The 21,046-nt window shown below is 51.4% G+C and overlaps 2 protein-coding genes across 4 annotated transcripts in view; both read left to right on the top strand.

Moving 5' to 3' along the window:
- Positions 1-10,414, top strand: part of ANKRD13D (ankyrin repeat domain 13D) — a 14,901-nt gene extending 4,487 nt beyond the window's left edge. The window contains exons 6-14 of one of the 2 annotated variants that reach the window (XM_023518288.1): positions 6,970-7,036; positions 7,421-7,502; positions 7,717-7,778; positions 7,885-8,015; positions 8,931-9,088; positions 9,242-9,358; positions 9,447-9,610; positions 9,690-9,781; positions 10,072-10,414. In XM_023518288.1, coding sequence (XP_023374056.1) covers positions 6,970-7,036; positions 7,421-7,502; positions 7,717-7,778; positions 7,885-8,015; positions 8,931-9,088; positions 9,242-9,358; positions 9,447-9,610; positions 9,690-9,781; positions 10,072-10,285 — 1,087 coding nt within the window. In that variant the 3' untranslated portion in view covers positions 10,286-10,414. The remainder of the gene's footprint in view (positions 1-6,969; positions 7,037-7,420; positions 7,503-7,716; positions 7,779-7,884; positions 8,016-8,930; positions 9,089-9,241; positions 9,359-9,446; positions 9,611-9,689; positions 9,782-10,071) is intronic. The other variant, XM_003798330.3, reaches the window with a different exon arrangement.
- A 1,055-nt stretch (positions 10,415-11,469) lies between these two features.
- On the top strand, positions 11,470-19,334 carry SSH3 (slingshot protein phosphatase 3). Of its 2 annotated transcripts, none has more exons than XM_023518287.1 (14): positions 11,470-11,660; positions 12,101-12,138; positions 12,683-12,914; positions 14,110-14,228; positions 14,308-14,379; positions 14,659-14,724; positions 14,822-15,010; positions 15,119-15,212; positions 15,397-15,525; positions 15,675-15,721; positions 16,585-16,731; positions 16,925-17,125; positions 17,208-17,481; positions 18,322-19,334. In XM_023518287.1, the coding sequence occupies exons 1-14, from the start codon at positions 11,595-11,597 to the stop codon at positions 18,610-18,612; spliced, it is 1,965 nt and encodes a 654-aa protein (XP_023374055.1). In that variant the 5' UTR covers positions 11,470-11,594; the 3' UTR covers positions 18,613-19,334. The 2 variants fall into 2 exon arrangements, with proteins under 2 accessions (XP_023374055.1, XP_012665947.1); XM_012810493.2 differs by having other exon boundaries at positions 12,098-12,138.
- Positions 19,335-21,046: the final 1,712 nt, after the last annotated feature.

Raw genomic sequence — 21,046 nt, 5'->3', positions numbered from 1 at the left:
TTTTTTTTTTAGAGACAGGGTGTTGCTCTTTTGCCTAGGCTGGAGTACAGTGGTGCTGTCATTCATAGCTCACTGCGGCTTTGAACTCTGGCTCAAGTGATCCTCCTGCTTCAGCCTCTTGAGTAGCTGGGATTATAGGCATGTGCCACCAAACATGGATAATTTTTAAATTTTTTTTAGAGGAAAAATATAGGGAGGCTAGCTGTTTTTGTTGCCTAGGCTGGTCTCAAACTCTTGGCCTCAAACGATCCTCCTGCCTTGGCCTCCTGGGTCATGGTGGCTTTGATTTCCCTTTCCCTAACGCCTAATGATTTTGAGCATCTTTTTGTGTTTTTATTGGTCATTTGTGTATCTTCTTTGGAAAAATGTCTATTCAGATCCTTTATCCATTTTTAAAATTGGGTTATCTTTTTATTATTGAGTTATAAGAATTCTTTATATATTCTAGATATAAGTTCCTACTATATATATGTGATTTTTAAATATTTTCTTCTTTTCTGTGAGCTGTCTATTCACTTTCTTGATGGTGTCCTTTTTTTTTTTTTCCCGAGACAGAGTTTCATTGTGTCACCCTCAGTAGAATGAGGTGGCATCACAGCTCACAGCAACCTTAAACCCGTAGGCTTAAGCAATTCTCTTGCCTCAGCCTCCCAAGTAGCTGACACTACAGGCACCACTGCAACGCCTGGCTATTTTTGTTGCAGTTGTCATTGTTGTGTAGCAGGCCCATGCCAGCTTCAAATCCACCAGTCTTGGTAGATGTGGCTGGTGCTGTAATCACTGTGCTATGGATGCCAAGCCCTTGATAGTGTCCTTTGAAGCACAGAAGCTTTTAATTTTAATTGATGATGTACAGTTTAATGTAACTGTGTGTAATGATGTACAGTTTACCTGTTTTTCTTTTGTTGACCCTTATTTTGGTGTCATATATAATAATATGTTACCAAGTATAAGGTCATAAACATTTTCCCCCATGTTTTCTTCTAAAAATTTTATAGTTTTAGCTTTTCCCTGTAGATCTTTGAGGTATTTTGAATTAATTTTTATGTATAGTGGAAGGTAAGGGTACAACTTCATTCTTTTGCCATGTGACTGTCGAGTTGTCCCAGCTCCATTTGTTGAAAAGATGTACTTTTCCCACTGATGGATGGTCTTGGCACCTTTGTCAAAAATCAGTGACAGTAGAGCAGTGGTTCTCAACCTTCCTAAGGCTGCGGCCCTTTAATACAGTTCCTGTGGGTTGCGACCCATAGGTTGAGAACTGCTGCCGTAGAGGTTTGGATTAACTTCTGGACTCTCAGTTCTAGTCCGTGGGTCCATATGTCCTCATGCCTGTACTATCTTGATCATTGTTGCTTTGTAGTGGTTTTGAAATTGGAAAATTTGAGTCTTCCTATTTTGTTCTTTTTTAAAGATTAGTTCAGGTATTTTCGGTCTCTTGCATTTTATATGACTTATCCATTCCTACAAAGAAGTCAGATGGGATTCTGGATAGGGATTGCACTGAACCTGTAAACTGGTTGCCTCTTAACAATGTTAAATCTTCCAATCCATGAACATAGGATGTTTTTCCACTTAGATCTTCTTTCATTTCTTTCAAATATGTTTTATACTTTCATTACAAGTTTTGTACTAGTCTTATAACAATTATTTCTAAATATTTTACTCTTTTTATGCTATAATGAATCAGATTTTCTTAATTTAATTTTTTAGATTTTTCATTGCAAGTATATAAAAATACATTTTTATATGTTGATCATGTATCCTATAACATTGCTGGACTCATTTATTCATTTGAATAGATTTTTAGTGGATTCGTTGGTATTTTTAAACCTGTAAATAGGTATAATTTTACTTCTTCTTTTCCAAGAAAAGATGTGATGTCTTTTATTTTGCAATATAGATTTCTTCTTCTTCTTCTTCCTCCTCCTCCTTCCTTCTTTTTTTGGAAACAGAGTCTTTTTTTTTTGCCCTTGGTGGAGTGCCGTGGCTGGGCACAAGTGATTCTTTTGCCTCAGCCTCCTGAGTATCTGAGACTGCCATAATGCCCAGCTATTTTTAGAGATGGAGTCTTGCTCTGGCTCAGACTGGTCTTGAACTCATGAGCTCAAGCAATCCACCCACCTTGTCCTCCCAGAGTGCTAGGATTACAGGTGTGAGCGACTGTGCCTGGCCCATATTTCTTCTTCTTGCCTGATTGCTCTGCCTAGAAACTTCAGTATAATGTTGAATAGAAGTGGTCAGAGCAGATATCATTATCTTGTTCTTAGGCAGAAAGCATACAGTCTCATCATTAAGTATGATGTTAGTTGTGGGGTTTTGGTAGCTACCCTTTATCAGGTTGCAGAAATTCCCTTGTCATCCTAGTTTATTGAGCGTTTTCATCAGGAAAGGGTGTTGGTTTTTTTTTTTTTTTGAGATAGAGCCTCAAGCTGTCCTGGGTAGAGTGCCGTGGCATCACAGCTCACAGCAACCTCCAACTCCTGGGCTCAAGCGAGTCTGCTGCCTCAGCCTCCCAAGTAGCTGGGACCACATGCACCTGCCACAATGCCTGGCTATTTTTTGGTTGCAGCCGTCAGTGTTGTTGGTGGGGCCTGGGCTGAATTTGAACCCACCAGCTTAGCTGTATGTGGCTGGCACCTTAGCCACTTGAGCCACAGACGCTGAGCTGGATGTTGAGTTTTGTCCAATGCTTTTTGTGTGTCTCTTCATATGATCATGTGATTTTTAAAGAATTCTATTAGGATTACATCAATTGAGTTTTGGATATTGAACCAACCTTGTATTCTTGGGATGAATTCCACATGGTCATTGTGTATAATTATTTTCATACATGGATGGATTCAGTTGGTTAGTATTTGGTTGAGAGTTTTGTGTCCTTATTCATAAGCAGTATTGGTTTTTAGTTTTCTTTTGGTGCCTTTGTCTGTTTTTGGTATCTGAGTGGTACCTCATGGAGTAAGTTGGAAAGTATCATCCCTTGGTCTATTTTTTGGAAGAGTTTGTGTATTATTAGTATTAATTCTTTAAATGATTGGCAGAATTCAGTGGTGAAGCCATTTGGACCTAGGCTTTTTATTATGAGTAGTTTTAGGGCTGTTTTGTTTTGTTTTTAAGAGACAGGGTCTCATTCTGTCACCCAGGCTGGAGTACAATGGCATAGTCACAGCTCACTGCAGCCTCAAATGATCCTTCCTGCCTGAGCCTCCCAAGTAGCTAGGACTACAGGTATGTGCCATCCTGTGCAGCTAACTTTTCTGTTTTCTTATGGTTACTGTGTTGCCCAAGCTGGTCTCAAACTCTTGGCCTCAAGTGATCCTCCTGCCTCACAGCCTTCCAAAGTGCTGAGATTACAGGCATAAACCACCACACTTGGCCTTCTTATTTTTATTACCAATCAATCCCTTCAATTCCAGTGTAGGCAGATTATCTATTTCTTCTTAAGCTAGTTTTAATAGATTGTGCCTCACTAGGAATTTGTCCATTTCATTCAAATTAACAAATTTGTTGGGGAACAGTTATATCCCTTTATAGTCATTTTTATTTCTATAAGATCAGTAGTGATGTCCTTCTGTTTAATTTATGATTCTACTAATTTGAGTCTTCTTTCTTTCTGTCCCTTGGTCAAACTAGTTAAATGTTTGTCACATTCATTGAAGTTTTCAAAGAACCAGCTTTGGTTTCAGTAATTTTCTCTATTGTTTTTCTGTTGTCCAAGTTTATTAACTTTCACTCTGATATTTATTATTTTTTCTTTCCGTTTGCCGTGGATTTAGTTTGCTCTTTCCTCAGCATTTTTTTTTTTTTTTTTTTTTTGAGATGGAGCCTCAAGCTATCCCCCTGGGTAGAGTGCCATGGCATCACGCTCACAGCAACCTCCAACTCCTGGGCTCAAGCGAGTCTCCTGCCTCAGCCTCCCAAGTAGCTGGGACCACAGGCGCCCGCCACAACGCCTGGCCATTTTTTGGTTGCAGCCATCATTGTTGTTTGGCGGGCCCGGGCTGGGGATTCGAACCCGCCACCTTAGGTGTATGTGGCTGGCGCCTTAGCCGCTTGAGCCACAGGCGCCGAGCCTTCCCCAGCATTTTAATGTGGAAGGTTAGGTTATTGATTGGTGATCTTTTTTCCTATTTACCCATTTTATCTTTTTTTCACTTCTTTCATCTTTTTATCTTGTGGTTTCTATTTTTCTTTCTTTTTTTTTGAGACAGAGTCTCAGGCTGTTGCCCTGGATAGAGTGCCATGGAATCACAGCTCATGGAAACCTCAAACTCTTAGGCTTAAGCAATTCTCTTGCCTCAGCCTCCGAAGTAGCTGGGACTACAGGTGCCCACCAGACACCTGGCTATTTTTTGGTTGTAATTGTCATTTTTGTTTCGCAGGCCCAGGCTGGATTCGAAGGCCCACAGGCGCCGAACCTTCTCATTAAGTTTTGATATGTTGTGTCTTCATTTCTATTCTTCTCAAAGGATTTTCTGATTTCCCTTTTAAGATACTCTTTGAGCTATTGGTTATTTAGGAGGGTGTTATTTGCTTTCTACATATTTGTGAGCTTCCAAAAAAATTTTTTTTACTGTTTTCTAATTCCATTGTGGTTGAAAAACATACTTTTCATGACTTCTATCATTTCAGTTTTATTGAGGTTTCTTGGTCTAGCATGTGGTCTGTCCTGAAGAATGTTCCATGTACCCTTGAGAAAAATATGGATTCTGGGTTTTTGTTTTTGTTTTATTTTGGATTAATATGAAGGTATATATGATTAGCTTATGTTGCTTATGTTTATAAGGTAAAGTCCCAGATGTACACATGTTCACTTGGGAAGTGTGCCTTTTCCACTATGCATTGTTCCCTTTGGGTGGGAACTTCCAAATCCCAATCTTGCCCTCTTCCTTCTTGAATTTAATTGAGTTTTTCTCTTACGTGGGTCTGTGGTTGTTAATGTACTCACTTCAATTTAGTATTCAGTACAGGAGGATGCCTAATTTTCCATCCTTGTGATACTTACAATCCTTTCAGGTTGTCACAAAAGATATGAAATCTCTGTATTTTTTATGGCTACATAGTATTCCATGGCATATGTATACCACAGTCCATTCATGGGTTGAAGGGAATTTAGGTTGTTTCTACATCTTTGTGACTATGGATGGAGCTGCAATAAACATTCGGGTACAGTTGTCTTTATGGTAAAATAATTTCTTTCCTTTTGGGTAGAGATCTAGTAAGGGGATTTCTGGGTCAAATGTGGAAAGTCTATTTTTTTTTTTTTGTAGAGACAGAGTCTCACTTTGTTGCCCTTGGTAGAGTGCTGTGATGTCATAGCTCACAGCAACCTCCAATTCCTGGGCTTAAGTGATTCTCTTGCCTCAGCCTCTTGAGTAGCTGGGGCTATAGGCACCTGCCACAACTCCCGGCTATTTTTTGGTTGCAGTTCAGCTGGGGCCAGGCTTGAACCTGCCACCCTCGGTATATGGGACTGGCACCCTACTCACTGAGCCACAGGTACCACCAGGAAAGTCTATTTTTAGTTCTTTGAGGACTCTCCATACCTCTTTCCATAGAGGCTACACTAGTTTGCAGTCCCACCAACGATGTGTGAGTGTTCCCTTCTCTCTGCACCCATGCCAACATCTGCAGCTTTGGAACCTTGTGATATGGGCCATTCTCACTGGGGGTTAGGCGATATCTTAAAGTGGTTTTGATTTGCATTTATCTGATAATTAGGGCAATGAACAATTTTTCATGTGTTTGGTGGCCGTTCATCTGTCTTCATGAGAAAAGATTCATGTCTCTTGCTCAGTTATTAATAGGGTTGTTTGTTCTTTTCGTGTTGATTTGCTTGAATTCACTAGATTTTGGTTATTATCCTTTTGTCAGAAGATACTGTCAAAGTGAATATCTTCTCCCCTTCCCAAGAAGGTTGTCTTTTGTCATTGGGGGGAATGCTCTGAGGATAAAAATGCCTGTAAAATCTAGTTAGCTTATTATGTTGTCCCTAACTTCTGCTTCTTTGTTAATCTTCATGTCCTTGTTCCGTCATTGAAAGTGGGCTGTTGAAGTCTCCAGCTGTTATTGTTGAATCAGATGTACTTTCAAACTTTTTATGATGGAAAATTTCAAATATACACAGAAGAAGAGATAATGTACCTACTCATCACCCAGCTTTAACGTTTATCAACATTTTATAATATCAATCTTATTGAAAGACCAGGCACAGTGGCTCACTCCTGTAATCCTAGCACTCTGGGAGGCTGAGGCAGGTGGATCCCGTGAGCTCAGGAGTTCGAGACCAGCCTGAGCAGGAGCAAAAGATTCTGTCCCTAAAAAATAGCTGGTGGGCGGTACCTATGGCTCAAAGGAGTAAGGCGCTGCCCCCATATGCCGGAGGTGGTGGGTTCAAACCCAGTCCTGGCCAAAAACTGCAAAAAATAAATAAATTAATTAATTAAATAAATAATAGCTAGGCATTGTGGCAGGCGCCTGTAGTCCCAGCTACTCAGGAGGCTGAGGGAAGGCAAGAGAATCACTTGAGCCCAAGAGTTTGAAGTTGCTGTGAGCTATGATGACACAGCCCTCTACCGAGGGAGACAAAGTGAGATTCTGTCTCAAAAAAAAAAAAATTTTATTGACTCTCTCCTTCTTCACCTTTTTTTCCCTGGAGTATTTTAAAGCACATCCCAGATGTTATATTGTTTCAACAGTAAATGCTACTGCCCATGACTCTGAAAATAAGGATTTTTTTAACCCGGCCCCAACACTGTTACCACACCTAATGAAATTAACAGTAATTCCTCTGTAGCTTCTAGTCCCCAGTTCTATCCATGTCCTTCTTTAAGGCCCCTTCATGTTTCACCATGGGAAGGGACCCTGGGACTTGGGCAGGCTAATCAGAGGGGAAGGCTTTGAAAGGGAAGGCTTTGTCCAGGGTGTCTGGATGCAGGTCCTCATGAGCTCCTGTTTGGTCTGTTTCAGGAACAAATGTGGTATCTGGGGATGGCGGTCTGAGAAGATGGAAACTGTTAGCGGCTACGAGGCCAAGGCAGGAGAGGCTAGTGGCGGGGGGCTGGGGGCAGGAGATGAGGCCCAGCAACTCAGCTACTTCTCCACATCCACCCAGAGGATGGAGGGGAGAGATGGCATAGCCCTTGGGCCCCAGAACCCTGAGTAGCCAGGGGAACTTATGGGACCCAAGTGCCCAACCCCTGCTGAGTTTGTAGGGATCACCTTTAAAGTTTTGGTTCCCACCCAGAGAACCAAATTTCATCTTCACCCCGGGGCTGTATATCCTCACTGGAGATCTTGCCACCTCCTCCACTGTGGGAGCAAGATCTCGCCTGTCTCTGGGAACAGGAGGACTTAGGTCCTGTGCTGGTGAGACTGAGCATGGGAAACAGGCTCTGAGCTTATTTCCCCACCTCCCCAGGTATACAGTGCCACCAATGTGGAGCTAGTGACACGCACACGCACAGAGCACCTCTCTGATCAGGACAAGTCAAGGAGCAAAGGTAAACCCAGGTGCGCCTACCTGCCTGCTGCCCAGTCACACTGTCTGTTGGGGTCACCCCGGTCTGGGGTCAGGGGCCAGTGTTTTCCAGGGAGGCCTCCCATTCCATCTGTCCCCTCTCCCACCTGATGGAAGATTCCCAGGGGAGAGGGTCAGTGGTGCAGTTGAGGGAAGTGGCCCCAGATCCCCTCATGGGCTCCACCCCTTCTCCTTAGGGGGGAAGACTCCGTTCCAGTCCTTCCTGGGGATGGCCCAGCAGCACTCCTCCCACAATGGGGTGAGCCACCACTGGGGTGGGGTGGAGCCGGCAAGGGCTGAACCTGAGTGGGTAGGGCACTGTCTGTCTGTCCCAGGCGCTAAGTCTGGTCCTGGGGCCTACCCAGGTCCCTGTGCAGCAGGCAGCCAGCCCCACCAACCCCACAGCCATCTCCCCTGATGAATACTTTGACCCCAACTTCAGTCTGGATTCAAGGAACATTGGCCGCCCCATCGAAATGTCTAGCAAAGTACAGAGGTGAGTGGGCTAGCTGGGGGTCTTCCTCAGAGCTGGGGACCCTGCCTGCAGCCCCTGAACCCTTGTAGATTCCTGTCACACACGGGCCCATCATAGTGAGGGTCCTGCTCACTCAGATGTCTGCTCTCTGCACTGTTCTCCTTGAGGGCAGGAACAACATCTGTCTTATCCATGGTCCTCAGCACCCAGTAGGGTGAGAACCAGAGAACCAGCCACAATCTTTGATGGATGAATGAATGAGTGGGTGGCACCACCACATATGGTTTTCTATTAAATTTAATGAGCACCTGCTGGGGGCCGGCACCTGGCAAAGTGGGATGGGCCTATACGACAGCCCTACAGCTCTGCCGATTCCCTTCTGTGTGGCCCAAGATGTTTCCCGCTCTGAGAGTCTATTTCCTCCTCTGTGAAATAAAAACAGTCACACCTGCCCACCTGGCTCATGAGGACCAGATGAACTGGTGTAAGTGGCAACAGTGGATGGAGCACCTGCAATAGGCCCAGTGCTCCCCGGCAACCCCTCCCAGTAATGGGGCTGGGGTTCAAACCCTGCCAATCCTTCCCTGGCTGTGCTGGACACAAAATCACAGCAACATATGAGGTGGTATCCAGCTCTGGGCTGAAGAGGAGGACAGGTCTGTGGACTGGGCCTAGAAAGATGCCCACAGCTTGGCCCCTGCTCTCCTTACCCAGACCAGACAAGCTGTCACAAAACATAATGATCTCCATTCTGGGGGTAGCTTAGGCTGTAGTGAGAGGACACTGGTTCTTGGGGGAGGCAGGCAAGAGCTACTGAGCAGAAGAAGGTGCCCCAGGCAGAGTGGGAGGTATGAGTAAAGGCAGGTGACCAGAGAGCTAGAGAGGACAGGCCTTAGCAGGAGGGCCTTGACTCACGCTGTGTGGTTGGCTGGGCAGGTTCAAGGCAACACTGTGGCTGAGTGAGGAGCACCCACTCTCCCTGGGAGACCAGGTGACACCTATTATTGACCTGATGGCCATCAGCAATGCCCATTTTGCCAAGCTGCGTGACTTCATCACTCTGCGCCTCCCACCCGGCTTCCCTGTCAAGATTGGTGAGAGAGTAGGGTCCAGGCAGCAGAGGACTTCAGCACAGTCACTTCCCCTTGACACAGGCCCTGGGGACAGGGGTGGACACAGTGCAGGGGGCAGGTGCAGGGATCCCTGCCAGGGCAGTTCAGGCTTGGCTGTCTCCTGTTTCCTCACAGAGATTCCCCTTTTCCATGTGCTCAATGCCCGCATCACCTTCAGCAACCTGTGTGGCTGCGACGAGCCCCTGAGTTCGGTGTGGGTGCCAGGTCCAGGCTCTGCAGTGGCAGCTTCAGGTACCCGCACGGGAGGAAGAGGGAGGCTGCATGACTATCTGGTTGCAGAGCTCTGGGGTTGAGCACAGCCCCTCTGCCATCTGCCTAGGGAGCCCTTTCCCATGTGAGGTGGACCCCACTGTGTTTGAGGTGCCTGAGGGGTACAACGTGCTGGGCGCAGAGCGCAGTGAGCCCCTTCGCGATGAGGATGATGACCTGCTGCAGTTCGCCATCCAGCAGAGCCTGCTTGATGCAGGCACAGAGGCGGAGCAGGTGGGACTTGGGCAGGGCTGGGCCCTGGCGTCTGCAGCCACAGGGCAAAGATGACAGCTGTGCACTCTGGCATTTGTAGGTGACTGTCTGGGAAGCCCTGACCAATACGCGATCTGGCACCTACCCTTCTTCCCAAGCCGCAGTTTACGAGGAGCAGCTTCAACTAGAGCGGTGAGGCCCTCGTGGGACCTCCTGGGTCCCTGTCACTTCGCCTTGGCCCGAGGGTGGGGATGGGTAGCAAGGAGGTGCTGGGCCCAGGACCCCACGCCCATTCCAGGCCACCTCCATCAGCAGTACTGGCTGCCACCAAATGTGGCATGAGGGACTAGGGTACAGGGCTCTGCCTCTTCTCACTTCCACCGGGTCCTTGTCCTCCAAAGCCACATCCCCAGCTCCTTGGCTTCTCCCTCCAGCCTTAGTGGTAATGGGACTGCTGTCCCCTCTCGTGCCTTACCTGCAAGGGCTCTCCAGGAAAGCCTGCAGCTGTCCACAGAGCCCGGGGGCCTGGGAGTCCCTCAGAGAACACCCGCAGCCCCTGCCCCCCCAAGCTTTGAGGAGCAGCTTCGCCTGGCCCTGGAGTTGTCCTCACGGGAGCAGGAGGAGCAGGCGCGGCGGGGGCAGCAGGAGGAGGAAGACTTACAGCGAATACTGCAGCTGTCACTCACAGAGCACTAAGCCTGGCCCCCAAGAGGGCTGACCAGGGCCACGCCCACCTCCACTTTTGTAATTTATTTATTTATAAACTGCTGCTGAGCTGGGGCCTCGGCATGGTTTTACAGTGGAAATGGAAATAAAGACACGATCAGCAGCAGGCTTGCTGTGCTTAATGGTCTGAAGCCAGGGGCACACTTTCCAGTGGGGCGCTAAGGGGAGACACCATGGAACACAGTATCAGACCAGGGTTTGAATCCTGCCCTTGAGCCTCTCAGAGCTTCCATTTCTTCAGCTGTAAAATGAGACCACTCCTACTCCTGGCAGGGCTGTTGAGAGGGTGAAAGGAGCCAACCCAAGTCAGGTGACCTCATAGAGCACATCCTTGGACGTCAAGGGCCTCTCCCCTGAGCCCTGCCCTACCCACTGGAGACCCAGGTTCTTTCTGCCACCCCACCTGGCCTTCCTGGAACCTGACCCATACTCCTCTTGGGGAAGGGGAAAGACTGGGCCTCTGGACCGTATATGCAGCCAGCTGAGAAGAACCCCTACTCCCTGTGGCCCCTGTCCTGACTCCAGCATGTTCCAGCAGAGTCACTTCGGGCAGGTCACTTCCCTCTGCCGCAGCTGTGATTCGGGCTCAGCCCTGCCCTGCTCACTCCCAAGGTAGACCTGAGAATCTCTTGAGAACTTGGGGGGGGGGGTATTTCCGAATCCCAGGCTGATTTCCCCAGAAGCTTTGCATGTCTCCCAGTGGTTCATGGGGAGAGCAAACACATGATGGCAAACCAGCAAGAGAAGTAAGTGGGAGGAGGGACCCCTGACTGAATATCCACTGTGGATGGTCCTAAGACTTGTGTCCCCAGCCCCTGCCTCCCGTCAGCCCATTTTGCTGGGCAACAAAACAGTTGAAGCTCAAGCAGCTCAAGTGATTTAGGGGCGTGGAGGGCAGGGGCTAGGGCTGGGGCTGGGGCGCTTCCTGGGAGGAGAAAGGACCAGCCCAGGAACTAGGGCGGCCGGCGGTCGGCCCCGCCCACTCTCCGGTGTGTGGGCTGCGCACCTGCGCCCCGCCCCCGGCCTCGCCCCCTGAGCGCATGGAGGGGCGGGGCAAGGCAGGCGGAACAGCAGAGCCCCGAGAGGCGGGGCCGGCCTCGGTGAGCCGGCTCCGCGGGGCCCACTGGGCGGGTGTCTGTCCCTTTAAGGGCCGCCCCCGAGGAGGTGCCAGGCCCTGGTAGCTCCGCTTTCCTTCCTGGTCCTGCGGGGCTGGATTGTTCGTGGGGCTGTGGCCGGGGACCGTGTCTAGTGCCCATCCAGGTGCTGCTAGCCCGGCCCCATGGCCCTGGTCACAGTGAGTCGCTCACCCCCGGCCAGCGGCCACTCTACGCCTGTGGGGCCCACGGTGAGTCTGGCTTTGCTGTGGTCCTGCCCACGCACTTGGCTGCCAGCTGGGCCTTAGGGAGCGCGTCCTGCCCGCCCGCGGGCTCCCTTCAAGCCTGGTCCTCAAGTCTCTGGCTGGAGGGAGTCGGGAAAGGGTTGGAGGTTCCCAGGACCTCGGACCAGGGCAAAATCCGGAGTTCTGGGAGCCAGCCCAGTCTGCGGAGGCCCAGATAACCCTCGCACCATCCTCAGCACCCACCCCCGCCACGCTTGGGCTTGGGCCGGGGATCCTCCAGTGCCTCCCGGTGAGGAGCGGATTAACATCTGATACCTTTTCTGTACCACCTCCACCCCCAACTAAGGGCAAGGCGACCCAAAGGCCCCCCCACCCCCGCCCCCAGCGCTGACAGAGGAGAGGTGGGACCCTGCTCTCATTCTCCCTGGGGGCTGCTTTCTCAGCAGGAGCAGGCAGCCAAGCGGAGAAATCGGCTCCAGCGAAGGTGAGCCCCTTCCTCCCCAGGTTCAGGGCAGGAGACCCTACTGAATCTAGAGAGAGATGCTCCCAGTGGGCCCAGCTAGTAGGCGGGACTGGCTGCCTTTGCTTTTACTCCCCTGCCCCAGTTACTTGGGGCTCTTTCACCCACTTCACTGGACTCTGGATCAGATTATTGGTCACGAGCCAAAGGACAGGATGGAATGACAGGGCCTGAAGACTCTTGGGTCCCCACCAAGTTTACAGCATCTCCTGAGTTAAGTGGGTGGGAAGGGATAGGGAGCAGTTCCATCCCCCTCAGATGAGCAGGAGCAGAGGGCCCAGGGCTCAGGGGCCCCTAGGCTGTTTTCCAGCGTGGTGGCACCATCACCAGAGAACTGGTTAGAAATGCAATCTCAGGCCTCCACTCTAGACCTCCCATCCACTGTCCCCTCCTCTGGCAAGGGGCCCAGCAAACCCTTTCAACAGTCCCTCCAGGTGATGCTGCTGAGGTGTGAGGTCCTTCACCCTGAGGGCACAAGGGCATAATGGTTTTCCTACCACACTGCCAGGCAGAGCTTTGCAGTGCTTCATGGGGCTGTCCTGGGACTGCAAGATGGAGGGGACAATGGTGATGCAGCTGAGGCCAGCCCTGAGCCAGCAGAAGAACCCTTGGGTGAGGAACAGCCCCATGGAGACCAGACAGACTATGGGCAAGGGCCCCAGAGTCCCCGGAAACAGGAGCAGAGGCAGCACCTGCGTCTCATGGTGGAATTACTGAGGCCGCAGGATGACATCCTCCTGGTAAGGGGTACCATCCAGAGCTCACTGAGAGGGCAGCAGCCCCTGAGGGTTAAGGGAGAGGAGGGAAGGGAACCAGCATGTATGCCTATTTGGGGACCAATGAATGGCATGAGGGCAGGCACCATGGGGAGTGTAGGGGTCCCTAATGACCCTGCTGTTTCAGGTACAGAAGTTTTGACAGGGCCAGGTCATGTCTGCAGGTCTCTTAAGGGCTGGGAAGGTGTGTCCTGTGTGAGCCAGCAGGGCCAAACTATGTCCGAGGACTGGGAATTACACAGAGGCAGGTTTCTGTTCAAGTAGCTGGAGACTTTTTCTGACTGGAGTTGCCCCTGCCTGGACCAGAGCACAGGGAAGGCTTGCTGAGCCCTCACAGGGCTCAGGCAAAGGGAAGGAAGACTCCAGCATCCACTGGGATGGGAGTTCAGGTGGGAATCTGAGGACTGGTTCCTAAATGCCCTGGGGACAGCTCACTGTCTGTGGCCAGAGGTGAAAAATAAGATTAAATAAGTCCTCCATGAGACTGAATTTATAACAGAAGCACTGTCCTTTATGGTGAGATTACATTCTTAATATTTCTTTGGTGATAAACATTTGAGTGAAATTCTGGCAACGGTAATTGATGAGTTTTTAACAAAACATCCTTCATAGGCAGAAATAAAAAACAGGCAACCTATGTCAGTCCCATTCCCTCCTTTTTGCCACAGACCCCCCCTTTTTTTTTGAAACAGAGCCTCAAGCTGTCCCACTGGGTAGAGTGCTGTGACATCACCGCTCACAGCAACCTCCAACTCCTGGGCTTAAGCGAGTCTCCTGCCTCTGCCTCCCAAGTAGCTGGGACTACAGGCACCCGCCACAATGCCCGGCTATTTTTTGAATGCAGTCATCATTGTTGTTTGGCGGGCCCAGGCTGGATTCAAACCCGCCGGCTCAGGTGTATGTGGCTAGCGCCTTAGCCACTTGAGCCACAGGTGCTGAGCTGACTCCTCCCTTAAGAAAGATCTTTTTGAATATTTTGTTGGATTACAAATCCACAAGTTGGGAACCATGGGATTGTAACCACTGATCCTGGATCTGGAAAGAGGGAGAATGGGAATGGAGAAATGGGGGCAGTGCTATTCTGGCCTGGGGGTGTTCCAGGTGGAGTCAGGGGCACAGGGTCCTTGGACCACTGTGACTCTGGGCACATCTTCCCCAGGCAGCCCAGCTGGAGGCAGCTCGGCCTCCCCGGCTCCGCTACCTGCTGGTAGTTTCCACACAAGAGCATCTGAGCAAGAATGAGACGGTTCTCCTGGGGGTGGATTTCCCTGACAGCAGGTGGGAGCAGGGAGAGGAGGGGAGGGGGCAAGGAATTGAGGTGCTGGGGGACAATGGCTTTTCTTTTGTCCTCTGCCAGCTCCCCCAGCTGCACCCTGGGCCTGGTCTTGCCCCTTTGGAGTGACACCCAGGTGTACTTAGATGGAGATGGGTAAGAGATGGCAACTGGAAAGGGGAAGGGCAGAGGAGGGGCCAAAGGGTAGAATACCAGGTGTGCAGAGGTGATGCAGTGGCTGGGCACTGGGGAACACAACTCTAGGCTGGGAGTCTCGGGCCAGGGGCCTACTCTCAGCTCCACCTCAGATCTGCTGTGTGATCCTGGGCAAGTCACCTAATTTCTCTGGGCCTGGACCTCCCCCATCTGGCAAATGGGCAGGCTCTCTGTCCCAGAACTTCAAGTATGATTCCACCCCAACCTGGTTTCCTGCAGGGGCTTCAGCGTGACATCTGGTGGGCAGAGCCAAATCTTCAAGCCCATCTCCATCCAGACCATGTGGTAAGGGCTGGCTGAGAATCTCCTTAGGTAGTGGCTACAAGGCCTGGGTAAGGGCAGCAGGGAGGACAGCATGACCTAGTCTCTCCTCCTTTCCCAGGGCCACACTGCAGGTGCTGCACCAGGCATGTGAGGCAGCTCTAGGCAGTGGCCTTGTGCCTGGTGGCAGTGCCTTCACCTGGGCCAGCTACTACCAGGAGAGACTGAACTCAGACCAGAGCTGCCTCAATGAGTGGATGGCCATGGCTGATCTGGAGTCTCTGCGGCCTCCCACCACCGAGCCTGGCCAGTCAGTGTGCAGGGAGGGAAGGGCCTGCATGGAGGGGGAGGACAGGAAAAGGCAGAGGGTTGCCATGGTGGAGAGGGAAGTGGCCCCTGACTAAGGGTTTGGCTGCAGGTCCTCAGAACAGGAGCAGATGGAGCAGGCAATCCGTGCTGAGCTGTGGGAAGTGCTGGACGCAAGTGACCTGGAGAGCATCACTTCCAAAGAGGTGGGCACAAGGCTGAGGACCAGAGACCCTTCTCCAGGCTTGAGCCATTCCAGGATGCCTTGGCATCAGCCCCAGTCTGTCTAAATGGGACAGGGAGCTAACCTCAGAGGCCCAGAGGGACGGTGGGGAGTCAGAAACCCAGAAAGTATCCTGAGCCTCTCCTCCCCTTGGGCTCTGCCCACAGATCCGCCAGGCTCTGGAGCTACGCCTGGGATGTCCCCTGCAGCAGTACCGTGACTTCATCGATAACCAGATGTTGCTGCTCATGGCACAGCAAGACCGGGCTTCTCGCATCTTCCCCCACCTTTACCTGGTGAGCTGCAGGCTGACAGAAGGGGAACATAGGGGACAGCTTAGAGCTGGGCCGGGGAGGAAGGAGAAGTGGGGGGAGCTCAGGAGAAATGGGGGGATCTGAGGGGCAGGGGCCGGGGGAGGAGAACTGTGCTGCTCCCCTCTCCACAGGGCTCGGAGTGGAATGCAGCCAACCTGGAGGAGCTGCAGAGAAACAGGTAATGTCAGGGCCCCCTCAGGCCTGCCACCTGCTCTTCCCTTCTCTTGGCTACCTCACAAAGGGCAACCTGGCCAGCTTCAGAAACCCCAGACCACCCTCAGTAGCTGCCACCCTCTGCTCCCACTTCTATCCCTGGGGCTGTCACCCTCGCATGGGCTCTTAGGCCAGGATAGGACAGTAACCCTGCTGCCCTGCTGGCCAGGCCCCAGCCCACTCTTCTGCCCTCCCCACACAAGTATGGAAATAGAAATCTCCAACCATGCTGAGAGGAGCAGCAGCAGGGCCCTTGCTGCAACTGCCTTTTCCAAGGAGGGAAAGGCTCCTTTCCACCTGACCCTCTCTTGGGAGAAGGAACTGCCCTTCTCTCAGTGGGGACCTGGCTGCCTGCTGTGTCATCTGCCTGCCATGGGCCTCTGGGAGGCATGCTGTCTCCCATCTCCCACTGCTGCAGATCCACACACTTGCAGCTTAGCTCAAAAGCTGTTCTCTGGGAAGCTCCTGTGGCTCAAGGAGTATAGGGCGCTGGCCCCATATACCGGAGGTGGCGGGTTCAAACCAGGCCCCTGCCAAATAAACAAACAAAAAAAGCTGCTCTCTATCTCTCAGAGTAATAGAAGGGTCGTGTTGTAGTTAATCCCAGCTATCTGGGCTAGATGAGGAAACTCAGGCCTAGCAAGGTAAAATGGTTTGTTCGTCATAGTCATCTGACAATTGGGTCAATTCTCTTCCCACCATAACTGCTGCCTCTGCCTGCCTGGGAACTAAGAACCAAACAGAGGGACCCAGGGGTTGCCGGGCCCAACGACCAATGGCCCTGCGGCTCCTGCCCACATCAGCCTAGCCTTAGGCCCTCTGGGACAGGGTCACCCACATCTTGAACATGGCCCGGGAGATTGACAACTTCTACCCAGAGCGCTTCACCTACTACAACGTGCGCCTGTGGGATGAGGAGTCAGCCCAGCTGCTGCCCCACTGGAAGGAGACACACCGTTTCATTGAGGCTGCAAGGTCAGCTCCTCCCGGCTCCTGCTGCCTACCCAGTCGTGCCTTAGCTTCACTTGGTCCCCAGTATTCTCCCCCTGCACACTCTGCCACCACTCTGCGACCCTTCTAGCTCATAGTATCCTTACTTTGTCTGCTCCTAGTCGTAAGACCCTCAGAGAGAGGGGGGCAGGCAACTGACAATGTCCTGCTTCCACAGGGCACAGGGCACCCGGGTGCTAGTCCACTGCAAGATGGGTGTCAGCCGCTCGGCGGCCACGGTGCTGGCCTATGCCATGAAGCAGTATGGCTGGAGCCTGGAGCAGGCACTGCAGCATGTGCAGGAGCTCCGGCCCATCGCCCGCCCCAACCCTGGCTTCCTGCGCCAGCTACAAACCTACCAGGGCATCCTGACTGCCAGGTATTGAGTGGGGAGAGGGTGTGTATATGCTGCTGGTGGCTGCTGGGTCACTCAGAGCTGACTCAGGGCCACCTTCTCACAGCCGTCAGAGCCACATCTGGGAGCAGAAAGTGGGTGGGGTCTCCCCAGAGGAGCCCCTGACCCCTGAAGTCTCTACACCATTTCCACCTCTTCCGCCAGAACCGGGGGGCGGTGGGGAGGTGAAAGCCATGGGCTTGGAGAAGAGCCAGGCAGCCTCAAAAGAAGAGTCTGGGCCACGGCCCCGTATCAACCTCCGCGGGGTCATGAGGTCCATCAGTCTTCTGGAGCCCTCCTTGGAGCTGGAGAATGCTTCAGGAACGGGTTACCTGCCAGAGGTGAGGCCTAACCCAGGAGAATTCAGTCTGCAGTGGCCAGGGCCACAAGGAGATAAGAGGGGGAAAGACCCAGACTAGTTCTTGGCTTTAGGCTCCGAGGAAGGGGCCCCCCGTGCAAGGGTCTCCTGAAAGGTCGGGCCCCCTAAGAGCCTGGTCCTTGCCTCCCCACAGTCTGCCCAGTACCCTGTAGCACATCCAGCACCCTCCCCAAGCTAAGCTCCACAGCCAACCTGAGGGGCAGCAGGCAAAGGATGGGGTGTGGAGGGGTGGAGGGGTCTCAGCACTCAGTCCACCCAAGTACTGGCTAAGTGAACACTGTCTAAGTGCTGCAGGGTGCAAAGTTGAAACTGGGGCTGGCCCTGGCCTTAGGAAGTCAGACTCCAGGCCAGAGGTTAGAATGTGAGTGCAGGGCATGGGTGGGGGGATTTTGGGGGACCATGGAGCACTGATGGATGCATGTGGGTGTGGACAAAGGTAACAGGGTCCTGATAGCACGGACACCTGCATCCACACAGCGTAGCACCAGAGGGAGTTTCAGCTGCAGCTTACTGGTGGACCACACAAAGGCAGAGGAGGGGAAGAGGAGCAACGGGCCAGAGAGGCCCAGGCCTGCCAGGAGTGGAGGCGCAGGAGGGCTGAGGAGGGCTCCTGGGGGCCAGCAGGCAGCTGGGTCTCAAGGAGCAGGGGCAGAGGAGCCGGAGTGTTGCCTGCCTTCCTTGGACTGCCTGGTTTTTCCATAGCATTCAGCAAATGTCCTGCACCTGCCCTTTCCCCTGCTCTGTACTCAATACTGCCTGGAGAGCCTTTTCACAGCTCTTCCTGACACTCTCGTCCATGCAGGTGTTTTCTCCCCATGAGTCTTCAGATGAAGAGCCTCCACGGCCCTTTCTTCAGCTCTCAAGGGCCAAGGGAGGCCAGTGGGCCCGCAAGGGGCCTTGGCCTGCCCTGAAATCTCGCCAGTCTGTGGTTGCTCTCCATAGTGCTGCACTGGTGGCCAGCCGGGCCCAAGCCTTCCAGGAGCAGGGCCAGGGGAAGAGGCAAGAAGAGGCTGGCATTCCCTGCATGCTCAAGCCCCGAAAGGTGGTGAGGCAGGCCAGCGTGGATGACAGTGGAGAGGAGGGTGAGGCCTGAGCCTGTACATGCTCATGTTCCCCTAGACCAGCAGTTCTCAACCTATGGGTTGCAACCCCTTTTTTTCATTTGTAACAACACAGCAATTAGGAAGGTTGAGAACCACTGCCCTAGACACTAAATAGCGGATCCACAGCTCCTCAGAGGAACCCTCTCACACCTCTACCCACTACTCTTAGCTCTTTCCCCTGGTGCTCCCAGAGCTGCCACTACAGCTTCACCTCCTACAGCCTTAAGTCTCAGACCCATGCCCATCTGTCCAAGGGCTCAGGCTTTCTCTGTAACTGGGATGTGGCAGAGAGACTGCATGTGCCTTTGAGGGGCATTAGCAACCCTAGTTTCATTCTCAACTCTTGCCCTGAGACCCACAGCCATAGAATAAACACAGCTTTGCAGTGGGGAAAGGCTCATGCCTCTTCTCACCTTCCCATGTCATTCTGGAGCCAGCTAGGCCAGAGGCAGACAGGAACCTCAGTTCTCAGACCTGGGAGGCCTGAGGGGGCTTGCAGGCCACCTCACTGGCCCACCTCACAATTGGCCTTAGTCTTCTGCCACTGTCCCCAATCCTCTCACAGCACCACACTGGGTCACAGAGCACCAGGCCAAAGAGAATCATCTTTCTGTCCTTCATGGCCTGTGGCCAGTCAGTTTTTCATAGTCTTAATAGATCTGGTTTTGTTCTGAGAAATAAACATTTTCATATTATTTTCAATTTTACAATAAAAGCCATTTGTCTATCAGATCTTGCTCTGCTTACATGAGAAGTTTGGCCTCTCCTCATTCCTGACAGTTTCTTCACAATTCCAAGGTATATTTGCCAGACCTGTTGGTGGGTGGAGTGAGGTGGAAGGAAGAACATGAAGAAAGGAGGAGAGGCCAGTGCTATCTCCCTCATCTCCTAGGGCAGGGCCTAGGTAAATGGACAGCAGGCATGTGGCTCTGATGGGACAGCTAAAGGGAGTTACCCAAGAGGAAGTATAAGCTGCTGCCACCTGGAATAAGACCAAGCCAGAAGCTAAGACTCCTTTTGACCATTTGGTGCTAGTTCTAGAGCAGCAGTTCTCAACCTGTGGATCACGGCCCACAGGAACTGTATTAAAGGGCCCCCGCATTAGGAAGGTTGAGAAACACTGTTCTAGAGCATATTTTGTGTCCTAAGAATCCAAATCCCCAAAAAGCCCAATTTCCCAAGCCAGCCATTGCTGCCTAAGAAAGAAGGTGCTTTGACCACTCCTGCCGGGGGTTCCTTCTGTTCAACTTAAGTGTTCAAGAAGAGTTAGTGGTTCCATTGTTGTTACTTCTATCCCTTCTTCCTCTCTCTACCCTAGGACACACTACACTGCTTTGGGGAAGAGGTGGTACCCAACTCCATCCCTCAAAGTAGGCCTCAGAGGTAGGAGCTGGCACCAGACATGCTCATTGAGACTTCATATCCAGTTTTTTTTATTTATTGAGATAGAGCCTCACTTTGTCTCCCTCAGTAGAGTTCTGTGGTGTCATAGCTCACAGCAACCTCAAACTCTTGAGCTCAAGCAATTCTCTTGCCTCAGCCTCCCTAGTAGCTGGGACTATAGGTACCTGCTACAGCACCTGGGTATTTTTTGTTTGTTTTAGCAGACCCAGGCCAGGTTCAAACCCACCAGCCCTGGTGCATGTGGCTGGCACCCTAACCACTGAGCTATGGGTGCCCAGCCTTCATATCCAGTTTTAAGAATGAATTTCAGCCAGACCCTGGCAGGACTCCCAGCACTATTCTAACACTCAAGTGGTGAGGGAAGGAGAGTTGGGTTCTAGCTATGGCTTTAACACTTGTAAGTTACTTCACTTTGAACCTTCCTGTAAAACAAAAGCACTAGACCAGGAAATCCTTAAGTACTCCTCCCTCCTTTGATATATTTTTAAACAATACATATCACCTTTACATTGCTAGAATTCATTCTCTCTCATATTCTCCAGAAGAGGAATTATTTGCACCTATTGTAGTGGCAAGTGTAGGCTCACAAGGTGGGGTATAGGGAATCTACTTCTGATTCCTGACCATCCTGCTGAGCATGCACTAAGAGCTGTACCCCATTCTACAGCCAACTAGGAGTCCCAGACTGCCCTTTCAGTAGTCTTAGGCTAGGACTGCAAGTGGGAGGGGGTGACAGTTTCAGGAGGGAAGCCAACACCAAGCCCTGTACTGCAGGCCATGCAGCTGAGAAGGCAGGGTTCAATCATGAACTAAGACCTTTAAAACTGAGTAGAATCCATGAGGACTCTGAGAAGTCAGAATTCAGTAAGCAAAAAAACAAAGACTGGAGAGAAAACTATTTGCTTAGAAAATATGGACAGGATGGATGGCTCATGCCAATAATCCTAGCACTTCAAGAGGATCACTTGAGATCAGGAGTTTGAGGCCAGCCTGAGCAATATAGTGTATAGAGCAACAGCT

The sequence above is a fragment of the Otolemur garnettii genome, unplaced genomic scaffold (genome assembly GCF_000181295.1).
Source record: "Otolemur garnettii isolate 467f Iridium unplaced genomic scaffold, OtoGar3 scaffold00134, whole genome shotgun sequence".
Taxonomy (NCBI): Eukaryota; Metazoa; Chordata; class Mammalia; order Primates; family Galagidae; genus Otolemur; species Otolemur garnettii.
This window is presented reverse-complemented; position numbering and strand designations above follow the sequence as displayed.